The sequence below is a fragment of the Rhea pennata genome, chromosome Z (assembly GCF_028389875.1).
Source record: "Rhea pennata isolate bPtePen1 chromosome Z, bPtePen1.pri, whole genome shotgun sequence".
NCBI classification, from domain to species: Eukaryota; Metazoa; Chordata; class Aves; order Rheiformes; family Rheidae; genus Rhea; species Rhea pennata.
Window position 1 is genome coordinate 13,866,196 of NC_084702.1, and position 19,422 is coordinate 13,885,617.

Sequence of the window (19,422 nt, forward strand, 5' to 3'; positions counted from 1 at the left end):
ACTCCACAAAAATAACAATCCATTAGAAGACATATACGTGTATATGCGCACACAGAGTGCTCTGGTAACCACATAAACTAATATCTACATATAAAACAATGCCACTCATATGTTGTCAGAACCACGTTTTTACAACAGGGCGCACCTCTATCTACCTAATGCCCTCACCAGGCATTAGGATGGCCAGGACTGAGGCACTGGGGCTGTAACTTAGCAGTCCCAAAGTGTGTGCTGACCTAACAGTCTAGATGAGACCAGACATCAGAAAATGTGCTACTGGGAAGCGGCATGTTAAAAAAAGCGTGGGGTAGAGCTAGAAAAGATCTTCTTATTCTTGATGACTCATGCACACTTGCTTGAGAGAGACCAATCCCATAGCAGTGTTGAGATTCTAGAAAGTACTGTTCAATAGTGAATTGTCTATTGCAGGAAATATTCAGAGGCAGCATCTCCTGGCATCTTTTATCCAAACATTTTCAAGGGCTTTACAGACACTGGTGACGTCTTCCCCTGGAAGGGAGGATTGTCCATGTAACCATTTTGACAAGGAAGAAGTAAATGATTTACCAAGTGTCAATAGCGAGGTTAGGAACAGGAAGTAATAATTCGGATTCCCAATGTAACCTATAAACAGTGCACTCTTTAAAAGCAAGAAGAAATCTCATCTCCCACAACCTATGTTAGCTGCAATAGTGCTGCAGCTGGAGTCATGATCAAGGACCACTGTATCCTATATGAATCCTCTGTCACAGAGCAGAAGTGATTCTCTAGGGCTTTGCCTTGCCATTTCGAGAATGGAAGGAAGCCTGCCATGGGGAATTAATGCTGCTCTCCAAGATCCATTTGTATTAGCAGTCATCTGTCTTTCTTAATTGTAATGACGCATTTTAGGTAGGGAAAAACTGTTTTGGCTCTTGGCATCTATATGAAATAACTTTTGTCAAACTTCAAATGATTTTCCCCCCTCCAAAGCAAAGAACACAAGGTTTTTGAAGCAGTATTACTTATGATAATTTATAAATAGCTATGAGGATAAATAATGGATTTTACTTTCCAAAACCAGCTGAATGTTCATATTTATATCGCCTATTTGACCTTGTAGGGAGCCTTACATATTCAGATTAGTTTATAGTATTTGCATGTAGTCATTAGAGACGTCAAGCAACCCTAAGTCATGACTATCTGACCTACAGAGAGAAATCATTTAGAGATCATTTTCAAGACAAGCTAAGTCAAGTTTTAAATTAATAGTTGTTGTGGGTTTTAATTTTTTAAAATCAACAGTCAATTCCTTGTTAAGATCTGTTTATAGAAAGTTCCCTGGACAGATGCCAGGCCTCTTGCTGCAAGAATCAGATAAGCTTTAGCTAGTTTAAATTAGTTTTTCTCTCTTAGAAGACTGAAAACTCTGCAAATAATTGGCTTTGTGGTCTACCTTGTTTCATATTATGCTCTTTGTCAAGCATGTGTATATGTGGAGACAGAAAAGCTGTGTAAGGGAAGAGTTAGTTAAGACATCCTTCCCTTTTTAGTCCAATGCAAGAGAAATGTCTTGCTTGATAAAGTCCCATCTTTAAAAATATAAACGGCCTAATCATCTTAGATCTAGGATTCTTTTTTTTTTTCCCCCAGAGAATCAAAAGAGAGCATTTTTCTGCTACCTAGATAGATATTTTTAATCATACTGATGGTGCTTAAATAGGAATTTAAGTGCTTTGCTGGATGGAGGCCATATCAATGCCTAGAAACCAAATCTAATGCTTACTGAAGGCCATATCAAGCCTCTGAGAGTATCTGTGGGTCCAGGAATGAGCTCAGAAAGAGCATTACATCAGGGCCTAGCTCCAGGTGCTGTGCAGAGAGGAGGTGATGGATGCATGCCTGCACCCGTTCACCCGCCTTTGCTCTGCAGAGCCTGCACTGAAAAGGGAGGGAAAAAGCCACCCCAAGGTTCAGCCTTGGTAGGTTCACGTCTTTCCGCCTACAGGAAACACTCAGGCCGAGCAGAGGAATGGGTTTTGAGGAGAAGGCTTGGATGTTAGACTCCCTTGCTGCAGTCTCCAGAATTGCTCCAAAGTACATATTATTGACCTTAGTTGCCATGTCTGGGAAAGCTGCCCTGTCTGTGCAGTCAAGAGAGGTGGAGCTGCTTGAGCACACCTCACTTCTCCCTCTACCATTAACGGCCTGCGTGGGAAGGCTGCAGAGCCACATCACAGCAAGGAGTCAGGATGTGACTCTTGTCGTTCTCTTTGGATCAGAGTCTCTCTTCAACCCTTGGCACTGGCTGTCATGGACATAGCATTGATCGCAAAGCCATGTCAAGATCTTTGGACTAGTAAGTGAGGTGGAGAAATGAGTTTACCTTGCATGGAGGATTTGTGTAGTTTCCTTTCGTTCTTATGAGGAGTGAGAGCACAACAGTGCCTTTGAGGGGTGCAACTTGCATTGCCATTGCCCACGGTGGAGACAGCATTCCCAGACTTACGAGTTCCCTCCACTTCACCAGGTGCTCTGTACAGCATCTGAGTAGCTGTGGCAGCTTAACAGCTCCTGAGGTGGCTGGCAGGACCTCTGCATCAAATTCCCTGCCAGCAGACCAGCAGCTTTGAGCAGAGGCACCTCTATGAGGCATTGGAGCCTCAGCAACAAGGCAAATGCCCTCTTCCACGTGCAAAACCCAAATATTTTAAAGAATCTCTCCTTACGGCATTAAATGAAAAAGCAATATGTGTGCCTTTACTCTTTAGGGAATGGTTTTTTAAATCTAAACTGTGTAGATTCAACCATGGAAGAGACTCCCAATTTCTGAAGATGCTGCATCAGCTTGCTCACAGCTGCCATTTCAGAAGTTTGCAAAGCTATGAGTCCCCACAGTTGCTCTTTAAGCCAGAAGACATTCTTTTTTTCCTTACGTACAACTATCTCTGATGTAATAATATAATGTGTTTTCTTTCCTTTTTTTTTCATATTCTAAATATGTATTTGAGTACTGTATTTGCCCCCAAGAATCCAAGAAGAATAATAATATATTCTCTGTGTTACTTACAGTTAGCAAAAGAACATTTGCATATATGCTTTTAATGCTACTAATGATGCTATAATAATGTCAAATAAAATGTCACTGTAACTGTACCTAATTAGCTTTACAGATTTGACTGAAGAGATACATAGTAAGATCCTTCAGGGTGTAAGTCAGTCTAGCGCTTGGCATTCACTGTGTTCATAAGATTTACAACAACTAAGAGTGGCTTTACAGACTACTCTGTAAAATAGTACAGACTTGAAAAATACTACAGAGTTTAATGAAATGCAAATCATGTTTCAGTTGTTAAATAAACCTGTTATCTCAGGTATCTCAGGTGATAAAACTGTAAAATTGTTCTTCTTATACAAAAAGTAAATTAAGTAATTACTGTTTCTTTTGATGAAGGGGAGTGAAACACCACAGACCATATAAAGAATAATATTCTATTAATGGTTTGATCCAAAGCCCACTGAAAGTCAATGGAAAGACTGTTGACTTCTGATCCAAAGGCCATTAGTCTGAAATTAAAAATTCTAGTGCTTTCCTTTGCCCAGCTAAAACTGAAGTCAGTTGATCTTGGATGGTTTAGGAAACAGGAACTAATGCTGTACAATAAAAATCAATTCTCATAGACAACAAAAATGTTTTTGCTCAGTTAGACTATGTAAATATAAGCACATTATTAAAAATGGATCAAATTAACATTATTCAAACGAGTTTTAATTCTGTTTGTGTAATTTAAAGAAAAACTTATGCAAGTTGTATCATCTTTAATGTCAGATTAAAGCTAAACAAAATTGAATTTCCATATAAGCTCCAATTTCTAAATGAGACAGTTTAACAGAAATAGTCAAAGTCTAGTAATTTCCAAAGTGAGTTGATAGTGAAGGATTTTTTCCTAAGAACTTCAGTAAGGATGGATGGGCACAGTTCAGTACACTGAAATTACATCATAAATCTTCTGTTTCATGATACATATAGTTAGGTACTTCTAAACTATCATTTTAGTTGTCAAAAGCCTTTGTTATGTGAATCTGTAGTCTCTGTGATTGATACTGAATCACTGAATAAGCAACTTCTGGATGTTCTTCATTAAAAAGCAGTAATTGTTTATCATTTTAAAGAATGATGAATCAACGAAAATATTTAAAAGTATTAAGAACACTGTAATATCAAAGGCTGTATCTTGACATGTGACTTGTACCATGTAAATTTTTCATGGCCCATTTCCTTAACTAAATTGTGCAAATAATAAATAAAGCTTTTGGTAGAAAGTTAAGAAGGTATTAAGTCAAAATATCTCCAAATATTGCTAATCCACTGGTTATGTTAACCAGTGATTCATTATGTAAAGCAAGAGGGAGATCTCCTTGGTTTAGGTGTAAAACAGCATGGCCTATCAAGTATCCCAACCCCAATTCCCCATACAAAGCAAATATTAACTACTGGAAAAACACAAATTGCCATTTCCTCCCAAAAGTCTGCAGAGGTGCTGCATGTCAAGCTGAGGATTGACAGAGAGTCAACCAGAAGACAAATTCCTACTGACTGAATTTTACATACATCATTGCATTAGAAAATTCTGAGGACAAGTTCATAATCACTTTGCTTTGGACTATGATTTGTTCCAAATACACTTAATAAAGAAAAGATAGTGTATTTTGTACTTCCTCAGAGATGAAAGTTTATCTTTCATACAAAGTAACAAGGAATGTAGTAACCAACAAATCATAATGGTGATGAGAGCTCAGAGATGCGCTTATGCTGGCTTTAAATAGTGATGACTGAAACATGGATGCAACTTCACATCAGAAATCATTTTTAAAAGCAATATCAGTCTAAAACAGGTTATCTCAAATGCATCTGTATTGAATTAGGAAATGATGTCTCAATACTGTATCAGTCTGAGGGACCACATTAACAGATCCAAGTATTTCACGCACACAACATGCACCAATGTTAGAGCATCTCAGGACTAAATCTGCAGCCACATTACAGTGAAAAGGTCCAGTCCTACTCTTGCTGAGTTCCCAGTAAAGCCTGTGAAAACACCCATAAGTCAAAAGGAAGCAAAGAGTATTTTCTAATACCACACTCACTTCCAACATCTACACTACTGTATAAAATATGCCCAGTTTTCTGGCCCAGAGACAGAATTTGCCCTTCTCTGGGCTACATAGGTGTGGTGCTCTGGGCCCGATGTGGTAGATACTGACTGCTACTGACACTAAGATGTAATTCTTACCCTTCTTTGTATTTTTTCAGTTCAAATTTTCTTTAACACTGGACATATTGTGCTGTGGACAGGCAGAATAGGTTTTACGTAGCGTAAAACAGAGCATATGCTGTAGTCGTAGCGTGAGGGCACATCAATCTTTAAAGTGGATGGGGTGAAAAGCCTGTTCCCATGCAGTCTTACACATGATGCCTCCTGGGAAGGATCCCCAAAATGTGCTGGAACCCAAGCTGCTAGTGTACGGAATCAAAGAGATCTAAACGGTGTGGGCCAAACCAATCCAGGGAGCAATGAGGCAGTACAATCAATACTTGAGTCTTTTTGAGGGTTTATTTATTTATTTATCTATCTTCCTTTGAGATGGTGTTATTCATTAATATGGACACAATTATTATTGTTAAATTCTATTGCTTATCAGCACATTATTGTTTTCCTACATCCAATAGATCCTGTACCTATACTGTGGTAATTACACTACTATGTTTTGGATGTTATATTTCTGGATATACTAAAGACATTTTCTAAAAGAGGCATAACCAGGTTGTGTGCTGTCATTTGCATATGAAAAATATACTTTTTATACTGAATAATTCATTTTTTCTCTGAAACTTACTCAAATTAACTAAGCCAATAGACTTACCAAATTTGGCTAGCTGGAGACAGATCATCTTGTGAAAACTGCTCATGATTTTGTTTGGTTCTAGACAGAGATGACACAGGGAAAATCCTTTCTATTTGCCATGGAGTTGATTTGTACAGTATCTCATAACCTCAAGGGAAAAAAGAATATTCTTGACTCAGGTTGAGGAGACTAATTTGCTTGAGCTTGCTTCCTAAACCCAGGTATCACATAAACTGTTTGTTTAGTTGTTTTTCCCCCAAATTAATCATGTATTTTAATTAAAAGACAATACTTTCCATTATAAAATGCAGAGAGTCTGCATAGCTTAGGCTCCTGTGCATTCAGCAGCTTGTCCTTTATCAAAGAGTCAATTCTCTTGTTTATTGTTGGTGGTACACAATGTGCATTGATTGTGGAGAGTAATCTGTTTAATTAGCTTATTCTTATGTCCATGTAAAAAAAAGTCTACAGGTAGCAAAAACAAGAGGTAACAAAAAGAACTGGGACAATCTTCTGTTACAATATTCAGTGTATCAGGATCAGAATATAAATTATCTGTTCTGGAAAACATATAATGAGTTCATGGAATCATAAGTTAACATAAGTTAGCTTACTGTTTATAAATAGCAATCTTTTGTTGTTTTTCTCGTTTTACCCTTTACATCTGCATTGGAGATCTGAAGTTCTGATGTTAGTAAAATCAATGCAAATTAAGAGATTATTGTATTATTCCAAATTCAGAATGGAATTTCTAAGATCCAGAGAAAACTAGAGTCTATAATGAGTGCTAAAATACTATAAAATCAACATGATAGGATTTTGCATCAACTTTAAGCACAGTAAGGGTCTGATTGGTTTTACACATAATACAGTTCAACTGCTTACAAGGTAAGAGAATGAAGAACAGACTTTAAGTGTAAGTGTGGATTAAATAACAAAAAAGAAGAAATATATACTTTATGAAAACAAATTGATTAGCCTTGGATTCTTCCTCCTCTCTGGAAAAGATACAGCCAAGGCTGATGGTGTTGGGAAATAGGGTGAAGTTCTGTTATATCGTGAATGATATGGAAAAAGTGAATATGGAATGGTTATTTACCAAATACTTTCCAGCAGATAATTCACAGAGTCTGCATATCTTAGCCTCTTATGCTTTTAATAATTTGTCCTTATCAAAGAATCAGTCTCCTGTCATTTAATTGGCAGTATATAATGTGCATTGATTGTAGACTGCAGTCTATTTAATTAACTTATTCAGGTGTCTGTGTAGAAAATGGCCCAAAGTACCAAAACCAGGAGATACTAAAGAACTGAGAGCTCCTATTTTTTTGTTTATTTGTTTGTTTGTTTGTCACTTGCCAAAGAAGTTTGCAGCATCTGCTGAATTTAAACAGATGCCAGGGCTGAACCAATACAATGCAGGAGTGCTTTTTCATATATGATGTTACGAAAGCATGGAATTATTTGCGCAAAAATACCAAGTAATCTAAAATTACAAATGTTTTTAAATACATACAAATTCTTAAAAGTAGGCTTTTTGGTGATTATTGAAGTCAACTCAAACTCTTGCTCTTGAAATCCCTGAGTTACCAGTCCATGTAAGAAATGTGGGTATGAATTTCCTTGTTTCTCATACTGTTCCCTTGATCAACAGCAAACAGCAACTTTGAGCTAGATAAGTGAATATGTGATTGACATGTAAAAATGAAGCAAACTCATAAAAGTATGGGCCCAGTATCTCTCTAATCAGAATCTTTCATATTTTTAACTGCAGAATCCCCTGCACCTGCAGATGAGTTTAGAAAACTCACTGAGTTCTGATGCTGATGTCACTTTCTCAATCCTTGCAATGAACAACTGGTACAATTTCAGCCTGATGTTATGCCAGGAGGAGTGGAACATCACAGATTTCCTCTTCCTCACTCAACAGAACTCCAAGTTCCACTTGGGATCCATTATAAATATCACAGCAAATCTCACTTCAACCAGTGACCTTTTGAGCTACTTACAGCTTTATCTGGAGAGCATCAAAGACACCACATCTACCATTGTTATGTTTGGATGTGACATGGAAAAAACACGGAGGATTTTTGAAATAACCACCAAGTTTGGCTTGATGCCTCCAGAACTTCACTGGATTCTTGGGGACTCACAGAACGTGGAAGAACTGAGGACAGAAGGTTTGCCACTAGGTCTTATTGCTCATGGCAAGACAACAGAGTCAGTTTTTGAGCATTATGTGCAGGATGCAATGGAGCTAATAGCAAGAGCTGTAGCAACGGCCACCATGATTCAACCAGAACTAGCTCTTATTCCAAGTACAATGAATTGCATGGACATAGATGAAAGGAATATCACTTCAGGGCAATATTTATCAAAGTAAGTTTTTCCCTTGCTTTTTTGTAGCTAATATTTGTAGTATGATGTCAAATCTTCATTTTCTTCTCCCTCCCTGCTATTCTTAACTAAGTAACTGGACTCATGCCCATAAGTAATCTGGTTTTGAACATAAAAGAGCAATGTAAGATTCCTTTTAAAAACAAAAATAAAGTCCTTACTGAGTATGTGGATTCATCAACTGTTTCAAATCCAGTGAATGCTGAATGTTTTGCCCCTTACATCTCTCCTGGCTTTCAGCAAATAGAATTTATTGGAAGAAGTTAAGATAAATGTTCTTGAAACTTCAGGTATGTTCTCAATGTCTTTTGAAATTATACCTGAGCTCTGTCTTCATAATGGTGTAGTAATAGCACTGTTCAAAAAGCAACCATTTGAGACACTGACAGCTCCTTAATTAACCTTCATTCATAAACTAAGGGTCACCAAAAAGCTGTTTCACTATAATAAAGCAAGCCTTGGGAGCATGTATTGCCCTGGTTTACAATCTCTCCATTGGGTTGTGACAGTAAGTTCATGTTATTGTTCAGGCTATTTTAACTGAGTAAAATGCTGTCCGTACAAGGAATAGTCTGAGAAAAAATCCTGAACAGCTTGGGAAAAGAGACAGTTTATGGAAGATATGATAGAGTGCAAAATCACTAGTGGAATTAAGAAAACAGATAGATACATATTGTTCATTGTTTTTTATCCTTTTAACAGGCCAAAGAACATGATGTGAAAGTGGCATCAGCAAAATACAAAATAAATGAAAGGCAGCACTTCTTCATATAATAAGCAGTATAACTGTAGGATTTCTGCCAAAAATTTAGCAAACATAAGAAGCTTAAGTGAGTTAAAATACTCAGAAGAGAGATCACAGGGGAAACACCATGTCACTGCATGTTCTTGAAGTCACTGGAGCTCAATTAGAGAATTAGGAGGAAACATTAGGAGGTCATATGCTTGGTGTATTTTTTCGCCTAGGAATCTGCCTGTGGACCCTATTAAAGACAGGTTGGCCTTAATCACTGCAACTTTTTATAATGCGTGAGTGGGACAGATATCTGATGGCCAGTACTGGTGTATTTGAATTAGCAACCTAACAATTAATTTGTTGAAGTAGCCATGATTTCTGAGACATGAACTACTGTTGAGGGGCTTAACTATGAACAACCTTGTCAATTTCAGTGGTATTTTCAGGCAAACAGCTTACCTTAGCTGATTAAACTTTTAGCTGCTTTGGTATTTAGTCATATTTCTATTTGAGTTCGTCTGTCTTTATATGTAGCCCCAAAACAGCAGTGGGCTACAGAAGGACGGGGGTGAGGGTGGATAAGGCATAGCAGAATAGACCTTCAACTTCCACAAGTACTACATATAGTGAAATAGCACTCCCACAAGCTGGCATATCTGAAACTTGAGCATTCATGCCAATATTGCACTCTTACATTGGCTGTGCAGACATTTAAATGCCACCTTATGGCACCCAAGTGCAGAATAACAATTATAAACAGGAAGATCCTGCTCATGACAAAGAATTTTTTTTAAAAAATACATTTGAAGATTAGGCTGTTGTAATGCTCCATCTTTATTAATTCCTTTTATGATGAGGTCAGATCCCTGATCTGTTTAAGTCTGCTCGGGGGAGCATCCTCATTGCTAGAACAAGGCATTAGATTATTAAAGTCCTCTAGTCTTATAGCTCTGCTTCTTGGGTAACATCAGCAGTTTGCTATTTGACTGACTGCGCATTCTGGTTTTTGCTTCTTATAAACTGTTCAAGAAAGAGAGGGAATAACCAAGCCATCAAGCTTGAAAGAAAATGAAATCTTTCAGCTAAATCATTCTCAAAAGTACCACAGAGATATCTCTGCCAGGATATGGAAGAACTGCTAAAGCTTTAATAAGCAGTTTTTACAAGAACACACATTAAAAACAGGAATAAAGCTGGAAAGAGCAAATGGCACAGTTTGAACTCGTCATCATTGGTCAAATTGAGGTAATGCTGGCAAAGCTTTAATATCAGCTGTCATGGCCTGTTGGTCTGATCTCCAGGTCAATAATATTGACATAACCAAAAGGAAATTAAATCAGCTACCTAACCAGAGGATATAGCCTTTTACCTTCTGACACTTGTACACATGGTCTTTCCATACAGATCTGTCAGTAACCATGCTGAAAAGAACAAATTCAGATACTGCCAATGTGTCTATGTGATACTCAGCACCTATAATTCCCAAAGAATTCACACTGGAGACTCCTGGCTTAAACAGTGTAGTTAGACCCTCTTACCTGTTTCTGAAAATTATTGAATAAGGCAGCTTTTCCATGAAGCCTCTGTCACAAGTTTCACTAGTGCTGCATACAGCATAGCCAAATGATTAGCAGCCACAATCATCCGCATATATAACAAAGTGTTGTTAAAATGCATCTCTCACATGGTTCCCTTCATTTATTTTGATTTATACTCTGTCGCTACCAAAAATATAGAACATGCAAATCATCTATAAAAGTGAGCCACTACCTTGGTAAGGTAGCAGAGTCATACATTTAAGTGCTACTAAATCTCTAAGGTAAATGCTTCTAATACAATTCAGCCACAGGACAGGTACGGAGGGTTTGATTCACTCTCATGGGCACACTTATTTCTACAGAGAAAGTCAGGGAACACAGTGCATAAATTTCACTGTTCTCATTCTACCTGTTGAAAATAAATCCAATGCATTATTCTGTGGTTTCATCTACTCTCAAAATGCCTGGTTTGTAACACTCTAATATCCGAGTTTTGTTGTAGTAGAAATTGTAGAAATCAGAGCTCTGCTGATTTATTCCATCTTGGGATTTGACTCTCTTAATTCTGGCATTTTCTGAACTGCAAACACTGTTTTTCACACTTAGCTTTTCTTGAAAAATTTCACACACAGACACATCTACACATTCAATGGTTATACTGTTTTTATAGTAGTGATGATCTCAGCATATAAACCCAGCAAGGTTTGTAGGGAAGAAGTAGTATCATTTTTTACAAAAATGAAGAAGACAGATAAAAAACACATAAACTTATGGACACCATCTTTAATTCCTAGGATTATCTTCCCCTAGAAATGGTGTGTTGATTACATTTACATACACAAACACACATGCAAACATACACCATCAAAATATATAAAAAACACAAGGTGGGAGGAGAGCATTAGTCAATCAACAGTAAACACCATTGATTAATAAGTTATAGTATCAATTAGATAGTATTAGATGAGATTTTAATTTAATTAGGTCTTTGCCATAGTATTGGATTGGATAGATTAGATTAGAATTAGCTTATATAGGTAAAGGCACATTTGGAAAATATGATGCACATTTATGTGTATCAGTCCCATATACAAACACGTATGTGCATTTTTAGGCATAATTCTCATGCAGAAGTGGGATGCATACAGATCAATTGATTTTGACCATACTAATTGCATCATCTTTCTCCAAACACAACACACACAAACTGGACTGCCTGAGAAGGATTTGTAGCCATTTCCAAAAAAGGTCACGCACAAAATCAAAACAGAAACAGTCTCATCTAGTATCATAAATTTGACCTTTACTGGGGACAACAAATTGATCTGACTATGCAGTTAGGAGTTTTAAGTGCTCATAGTCCACCAGAACACATCAAAAGATAATAAAAGGTGAAGACCAGACAAAAGTGTGCATGCACACACACTTGCTGTGTATTTGCCCTTTCCAAATCAATTTAAGGCAATTTTTTCCACTCTAGCTATTGATAAATATTTAAGACTACTTACAGTTTATGTTTTACCCATTGAGGCTAAAATGACAGTTACCGTCTTTATACCTATTTCAATACTTACTTCCATCCAATTCTCAGGACTAATGTGACGTGTTATATTCTACTACAACAGCTAAATAAATAGTCTGTCTCCTGAATGCCTCTTGCTGAAAAGTATGTGCCTGTTTTTTATTTTACACCATATTAGCAGCAATAAAACTCAATCATTTTTATTGGAATCATCCTACAAAACCTTCTCTACTAGAGGCCCTCTGAAGCCTTCCAAAATGCATAGCACCTTCCTTATTAACAGAGATGATCCTTATGCTTCCTCAAAAAAAGATTTTTCTCTTTACCACACTTATTTCATACTCAGATCCCTGCTCCTTTGTCCATGGCATTTTAGCATTTTGTATAATGATTGTTATCACAAGTTGAATTCTACTCCAGGGGAGGATAAGTATTAGCAAACTTTGCCAGACTGATATAAAAGCCCAATGCTTTTTTTTAAAAAAAGTAGTTTTGTAGACACTTTAATAAACTTTTTTTTATTTTTAAGAAAAACTGACTCTTCTGGAACAACCATCTTTAACTGAGACCATTTCTTCATGCTGAAGTGGCTAACAGTGATTTAACAGTGCTAAACTTGCATTTTAAAAAGCAGATTTGTTCACTTCAGAGTGTTTGAAAGCTGTTGACAGCTCTTCAGTAGCATCTCTTACATAAGCTACATCCTACAGAGAGTATAGACTTTTCCTTGGAAGAATATTTCAAACATCATTTCTATTCTCCCATTTTCATACATATTTTTATCTAGAAGAATGACTGCAGATCTATTGAGTTCACTTTAGAATTAACCTATACTTTACTTACTTATTTATTAGACAAAGTTAATGGAAAAAAAATAGTATTCCCTCACTCACTTTTTCTGATAAGTAAAAAGAATATCCTTCCTGAAGAATTTCCATCTGCATTATATAAGATTCACAGAGAGAGAACATTCACAAGTATTTTAGTAATAAATTAAGTGGCTAGCTGATCACGCCAAAGGAAAGCTATGGCAGGTCTAAACGTTCATCCAGATCTCCTGCTTTCGTTCTTTAAACTCAAAACCATTGTGTCCTCTGTAGCATACAGCTTCAGTGATCTGCTTTTGATTCCTCTACTTTCTCCCTCCGACAGGTTTTTAGCCAACACAACTTTTGAAGGTCTCAGTGGCCACATAAAGGTGAAAGGCTCTTCCATTGTCAGCTCAGAAAACAACTTCTTCATCTGGAATCTGCAGCATGACTCTGTCGGGAACCCAATGTGGACTCGTCTGGGGAGCTGGCAGGAAGGAAAGATAATTATGGACTATGGTATATGGCCAGAACAGGCCCAGAGACATAAAAATCACATGCAACATCCTGCCCGGCTGCACCTCAGAGTGGTAACTCTGATTGAGCATCCATTTGTCTTTACAAGAGATGTAGATGATGAAGGTCTTTGCCCAGCAGGACAGCTGTGCCTGGATCCTATGACAAATGATTCAGCCGTGTTGGACAACCTGTTTGAAACTCTTCAAGGAGGGAATGACACTGTCCCTGTTGAGCTCAAGAAGTGCTGCTACGGCTACTGCATTGACCTACTGGAGAAGCTGGCTGAGGATATGAACTTTGATTTTGATTTGTACATTGTTGGTGATGGAAAATATGGTGCCTGGAAGAACAGCCACTGGACAGGCCTAGTGGGAGACCTTCTTGCTGGAACAGCTCACATGGCAGTGACATCATTTAGCATCAATACTGCCCGCAGCCAAGTGATTGATTTCACCAGCCCTTTCTTTTCAACCAGTTTGGGCATCCTAGTGAGGACCAGAGACACAGCAGCTCCTATTGGAGCCTTTATGTGGCCACTTCACTGGACTATGTGGTTGGGAATATTTGTGGCTCTCCACATTACAGCTATCTTCCTCACCTTATATGAATGGAAAAGTCCTTTTGGGATGACACCCAAGGGAAGGAATAGAAACAAAGTCTTTTCCTTCTCTTCAGCCCTGAATGTCTGTTATGCAATCCTGTTTGGAAGAACAGCTGCCATCAAACCCCCCAAGTGCTGGACTGGAAGGTTTTTAATGAATCTCTGGGCTATTTTCTGTCTGTTTTGTTTGTCCACATATACAGCCAACCTAGCTGCTGTCATGGTAGGAGAGAAGATCTATGAAGAGCTTTCTGGAATACATGACCCAAAGGTAATGCATGTCTACTGTTATTAACTCATCATTTTCTTCTTCTCAGTCAAAATTCAATCCTGCAAGATTTATGTGGGTTTTTTTGATAAAATCAGAAAGTAATTTGTCTGCAAAATTTAAGTAGTGCTACAATTAGTTATTGTCTGCCTATGCTTTGTGGAAAAGTTCAGTGACAGGATCTTTAAGCAGCTCTACTTTTCAAAGTGTAAAAATCTTGGGGGAGGTGAAGGGTCAAAGATTTGGATTTGCCCATTTCAAATGACAAGTGGCTTCTGTATGAAGATTAGGGATTAGGTTTCAATTCTGAGATCTTCTTGGCTCTCATTTGAATCAGTTAGATGACTTGAGTCATCCTGAGATCTAGCCAGACAAAACTGAATTATGAAGCTATAACCACAGATATTCTAGGTAGAATTTTCTAATTATTTTATGAGGTAACCAGAAAAAAAGAATCAACTCACAGTGATACTCACTGATAGTGAGTACTCAATATCATAGTGATACTCACTGAGTGATCACCTTATCTGATACTCTAGTATCAGATACTACAAACACAGGTCTTAGTCCTGAACTGAAACACTCATTACTCATGGCTTGGGCTTAATAGCCTCAATGATCCCATTAAATTAGTGGAGTTAGTAGCACTTCCTATGTAGCCACTTCACTGCTTCATGGAGTATGTTGGGCTCAACCTAGAGGTAGCTACCAATTTACAGTGTGGAAATTAGATGAAGTAAACTCTGTGGAAAAGAATGGCCTGCTGTAATGTGAACTGCAGGAAGAGTTTCGTATATTTCATTCATACATCTGCCTCAGAATTCTTCCTCTATAGGAATAGTTATAGCTGAACATGTACTAACTGCCTCTCACGCAGAACTTGAGCTCTATTTTTTCAAAAACGTCTCTACATTTTGAGGCTTAGGTTTAGGAAGTGTAAGTGGCACACCAGTTGTAGAGATTCATGCAGTGCTTTAGTTACTTATTTTTACATGATTTACAGATTTTATGTGAGATCTATTTACCTCTTTCAGTAGTGGAGATTTTTTTTTCAAAAGTATAGCAACAGGATGCAAAAATAATCTTTTTAATATTAATGCATTTTTAAACATTCTCCTGCTGCTCTCTAGACAAATATGTCCTTGTACTGTTCTTCTGAAGTTTATTTAAAATACAAAGCCCAAAATAGGTCAGCAACCTTCTTGAGGTGATGGAAGACACATCTAATTTCTTCAGGCTGGCAGCCACAAACAGTAAATCTCTTCTGAGCTTGCAAACAGTTAGGAAGAAAATGCAGGTTGAGAAAAATCAGAAAGTTTTTTTTCAAGATTAGAAACCTGGTATTTAAAGTCACTGTTGCCCAATAGTATCTGTGCTCTCTCTTCTACTTAAAAAAAAGAAAAGAAAAAAAAGAAAAAAGAAAAGAAAAGAAAGAAAAAGAAAAGATGGGGACTATTTATAGCCTGAATAAATAGTACCTTCCTTACTACAAAGAGGCATGTTATCACGGCAATCCCTAAGTAACCAAGCGTTGCTTTAGCAGTTGCTCAGCAAGGCTCAGCAAAGGACTCTTGGTCCTTCCATGTTGCTGGATACTTGAAGGCACAACATTTTTATCAGAAATCAGAAGGAGAGGAGTTGGATTACAAACTCAAATCACACAGAAAATTGTAATGTGGAATTAGAGATCTCTCAATTAGACTTTAAACTGCATTAACAATGTAGAAGTAGAATAATGATTTATTGAAATACCAGGTTGTTGCTGAAAGGAGGAGTGGCCAGTGAGGCAAGAATTATTAATCAGAGCAGAAAAGGAAAACAATAGAAGGCAGAAGAATCAAGTTGTTGAAATAGGTCTTGGTTTGGGGCAGCTTTAAGTGTGTTTTTTTATTTAGGCCTCGACAGTATCTTAATGAGAGTAAGTCACTAAAACCAAATTTTTGTGGTGTCCATTAAAGCTGGCTGTCCCATTTACTAGATTTTCAGCCCAAAACATCCCTCTGACAATGCTGAGAGTAGAAAAAATTTCTATATAATTTCCTCAGCACTGGCTGCTTCCAGTTCTCCTCACCACAGTCATCAGTACTGAACTAAAGGATCTCCATTCAGTCTCACCATAGGGTAAAGCAAGGAAGCTCACATCTCAGAGGCGGACAGCCTCAGCAGTGTGCCTGACTTATAAAGCTCTGGGAAAGTACCATTCTGCTTACATTTCAGGTGACTTTTTTATAGTAGAAGCAGCAACATATCCACATGCGGCATGTTGTGAAAATATTAAAGCAATGTCCTGACACCTTAAAATTCTACTCTTCTAAGCAAAGGACAGTTTTGGGCCATGGCATTTTTCCCTCCTCCATTTTTTAGTCTTTTGTGTCTTCTTTCACATTTTAGACCATAAGCTCTTCCCAGTGGAAACACGGCTTTTGGGAAAGCAACATTCACTTGAGCGTATTTAGACTGCTGTTTAAGCGTAAGAGGATAGCCACAGCATGAATGTGATGTTTACTCACATAAAAGTTGAAGAAATGTCCGGATTCCCTCAGCTGAAGTGACAGATAACTGTCAAAGCTTGTTTGCAGATGATAGGGAAAAAACATTGTGTGTGTATTATCTCGTGTTCCTTATATCTCTTCTCTTTTCTGAATCCCAGAAGCTTATTTGAATTCTTCATTTAATGTCATATCTTTTGAGGCACAAAAAATTTCCAGTACTCTTCTTAGTCAGGCTATTTGGAGGAGTAGATGCTCTTCTGTGAAAGCTGATTATTTGCAAAGTCAGTAATTCCACCTACAAGCACACCAACCAGCATACTACTTTTGAACTGATCTGATAATTTGTCCTACTGACCTTTAATGGCCAGTAGGCCAAATACTACTGAAACAGCTGGCATGGTTCCTGAGGTCTCCCAAACCAGCTTATCACGTTGTTTATTTTATAGGTCCTTAGTACCTTGGTGATAACACAGTGCTCAGTCCTAGTTCAGAAAGCTGCTGTCTTTGAAAGGGCTGCTTATATCCTTCATGCAGGCTGATGCACATTTTCGTGGTGGCAAGACTAGCTCAGAATAAGCCACTTCTCAAATCAGAGCTGACGCTAAAGCAGCACTTAGGTACTCACATGGGGCCGGGTAACCGAGCCCAAGACAGCGAGCCACTACTGTCTGTCTCCTGCCTGGCAGGTGGTGATTACACTACAGATCTGCAGCAGCAGGCTGGGTACACAGTCTTGTATGCACGGGGTGAGCAGAGGAGGGGTGTGATAATAGGCAAAAAGGAGAATTTACTACCATTCTACTTCAGAATCATATACCTTTACAGCTATTGCCTCTTTTAGCCAGTCTTGTGACAAGTCTGCGTATTTTACTTTTAGTTTCCAATGTCTTTTCCATAAAGTGATACCATCTGTGTGTAATTGATAGAGGTCTCAGTTCCATAGAAAGGAAAAATAAGAGATTATTTTGAATTACATGAGTAGTCTCACTGCTTACCTTTTCCCAAAAGCTTGCAATCTGAGACTTTGATCTAGTGAAATTCTTCATTATTAATTAAAAATAATAATAAAAAAAAGATCCTAGATTACAGGATCTTTCTAGGGAGTGGGTTTGCTCAGCAACAAGTTTTTTAAAGTAGAGACTTTTCTTTCAGGCCTCTCTTGGGAGATCATATGTTTTAGACACACCAGTAAAATCAGGAGCTTATTGAGTAGGCATATTATTTGAGGCAAAATAATTGCGGAAGGACAGAAGGTACAATTCTAATATGCCAAGAGAAGAGAATACAACAGCAGAAACTGAAGAGCTGGACAGATTTTCCAGCAGGTGGTCCAACACCTGGCCTTTTTTTCTGCTGAAAGTGTAATTTTTCAACATAATGAGCTTTTCAAGTGTAAAATCCTTCATCATCACTGCTGTGACAGCTGTCAGCTTTTCTTTGCCATCTTTAAGAGCTGCTTTAGTATCGATGTGTGTTAATTTTCTATGGTTATATTTTATTTTTTTCTGGATCATTTTGCCTTCAGAACACCCCTTGAACCTGGCAAAAGTGCTCTCCACATTGTTTTTTGACAATAAATACTGATCCTACTGAGATCCATTTAATGAAAAGAGCTAGGCCTATGTATCCCGCCATCAGCAATTTCACTGCCTTATCTCGCCATGCTTTACCTGTCTCCAATAGAACATTTACGTATGATTTTCTCAGTCTAATATGCTTTTGTGATTAGTTGGGAGGGGTAGGCACATCTGGCTGTGATTCCTCCCTTTAAGACAATTACTTCAGGATGAGATCACTCAGGCTATTCCCTGATAATGCCTAATTCTGTCCACCATGCATGAATGCCACAGGAATGCCAGCTCTTATGTTCTGTTCTTCTTTTTTATTACAAAACTAATCAAATTCAAAAAAGATGCTTCTAACTGAGATTTTCTTGTTCAGGATTTCAATCCTTACAATCACTTGGAATTTTATTTCTTTCACATTAAAATAAATTCTTTAGTATGTCATATTTCTTTAAAATGTGATGCTGCAAATTCTTACTTCTGATTTATGAAAACATCATTAATTTAGAGGCTTTATGGGCATGACTATGTCAATTAAAAACTTCCTCTTTAATGTACATACAGTATTAAAACATTTCAAGAATATCAGCTGGAAGATAACTGCAGATCAGCTTCAGCAATACCAAATCACAGAAAATGAAAGGTCAAGCTCACTCACAGGCCTTTTTTATAGTCAAATGCATGATGCAAATACCACTGAGTTTAATGAGCTTTTCTCTCCAGTTCAATGAGCTTTAGACTGCAACACTAACTTTTGTGTGTTTATTGATAAAGTTTCCTCCTGGAAAAAAAAAAAAAAAAAAAAAAAAAAGGAGAGAGAGAAGTGTTTTTACTATTATAATGAAGAAAAAGCCTTTCAAAGTTGAAATGGTAGCTGTACCTATTTCATGCTGTGGTCTTTCAGTGCAACAAGCTATGATGAGTCATTATAAGGAGCACTACTTGCACTTCTATATTAAATATATATAATTTAATAACATGTACTTAAATATGCATTATATGCATTAAATTGTATGTCAAAATCCAAGCAACAAGCTCACTGAGCTTAGCAGGAATCTTCTCATTGCCCTAATGGGATTTTGCACAGGA

General features: G+C 37.5%; 1 protein-coding gene across 1 annotated transcript in view; it reads left to right on the forward strand.

Moving 5' to 3' along the window:
• Positions 1-19,422, forward strand: part of GRIN3A (glutamate ionotropic receptor NMDA type subunit 3A) — a 74,618-nt gene that overhangs the window by 23,318 nt on the left and 31,878 nt on the right. Inside the window, exons 2-3 of the mRNA XM_062599621.1 lie at positions 7,661-8,265; positions 13,232-14,279. Coding sequence (XP_062455605.1) covers positions 7,661-8,265; positions 13,232-14,279 — 1,653 coding nt within the window. The remainder of the gene's footprint in view (positions 1-7,660; positions 8,266-13,231; positions 14,280-19,422) is intronic.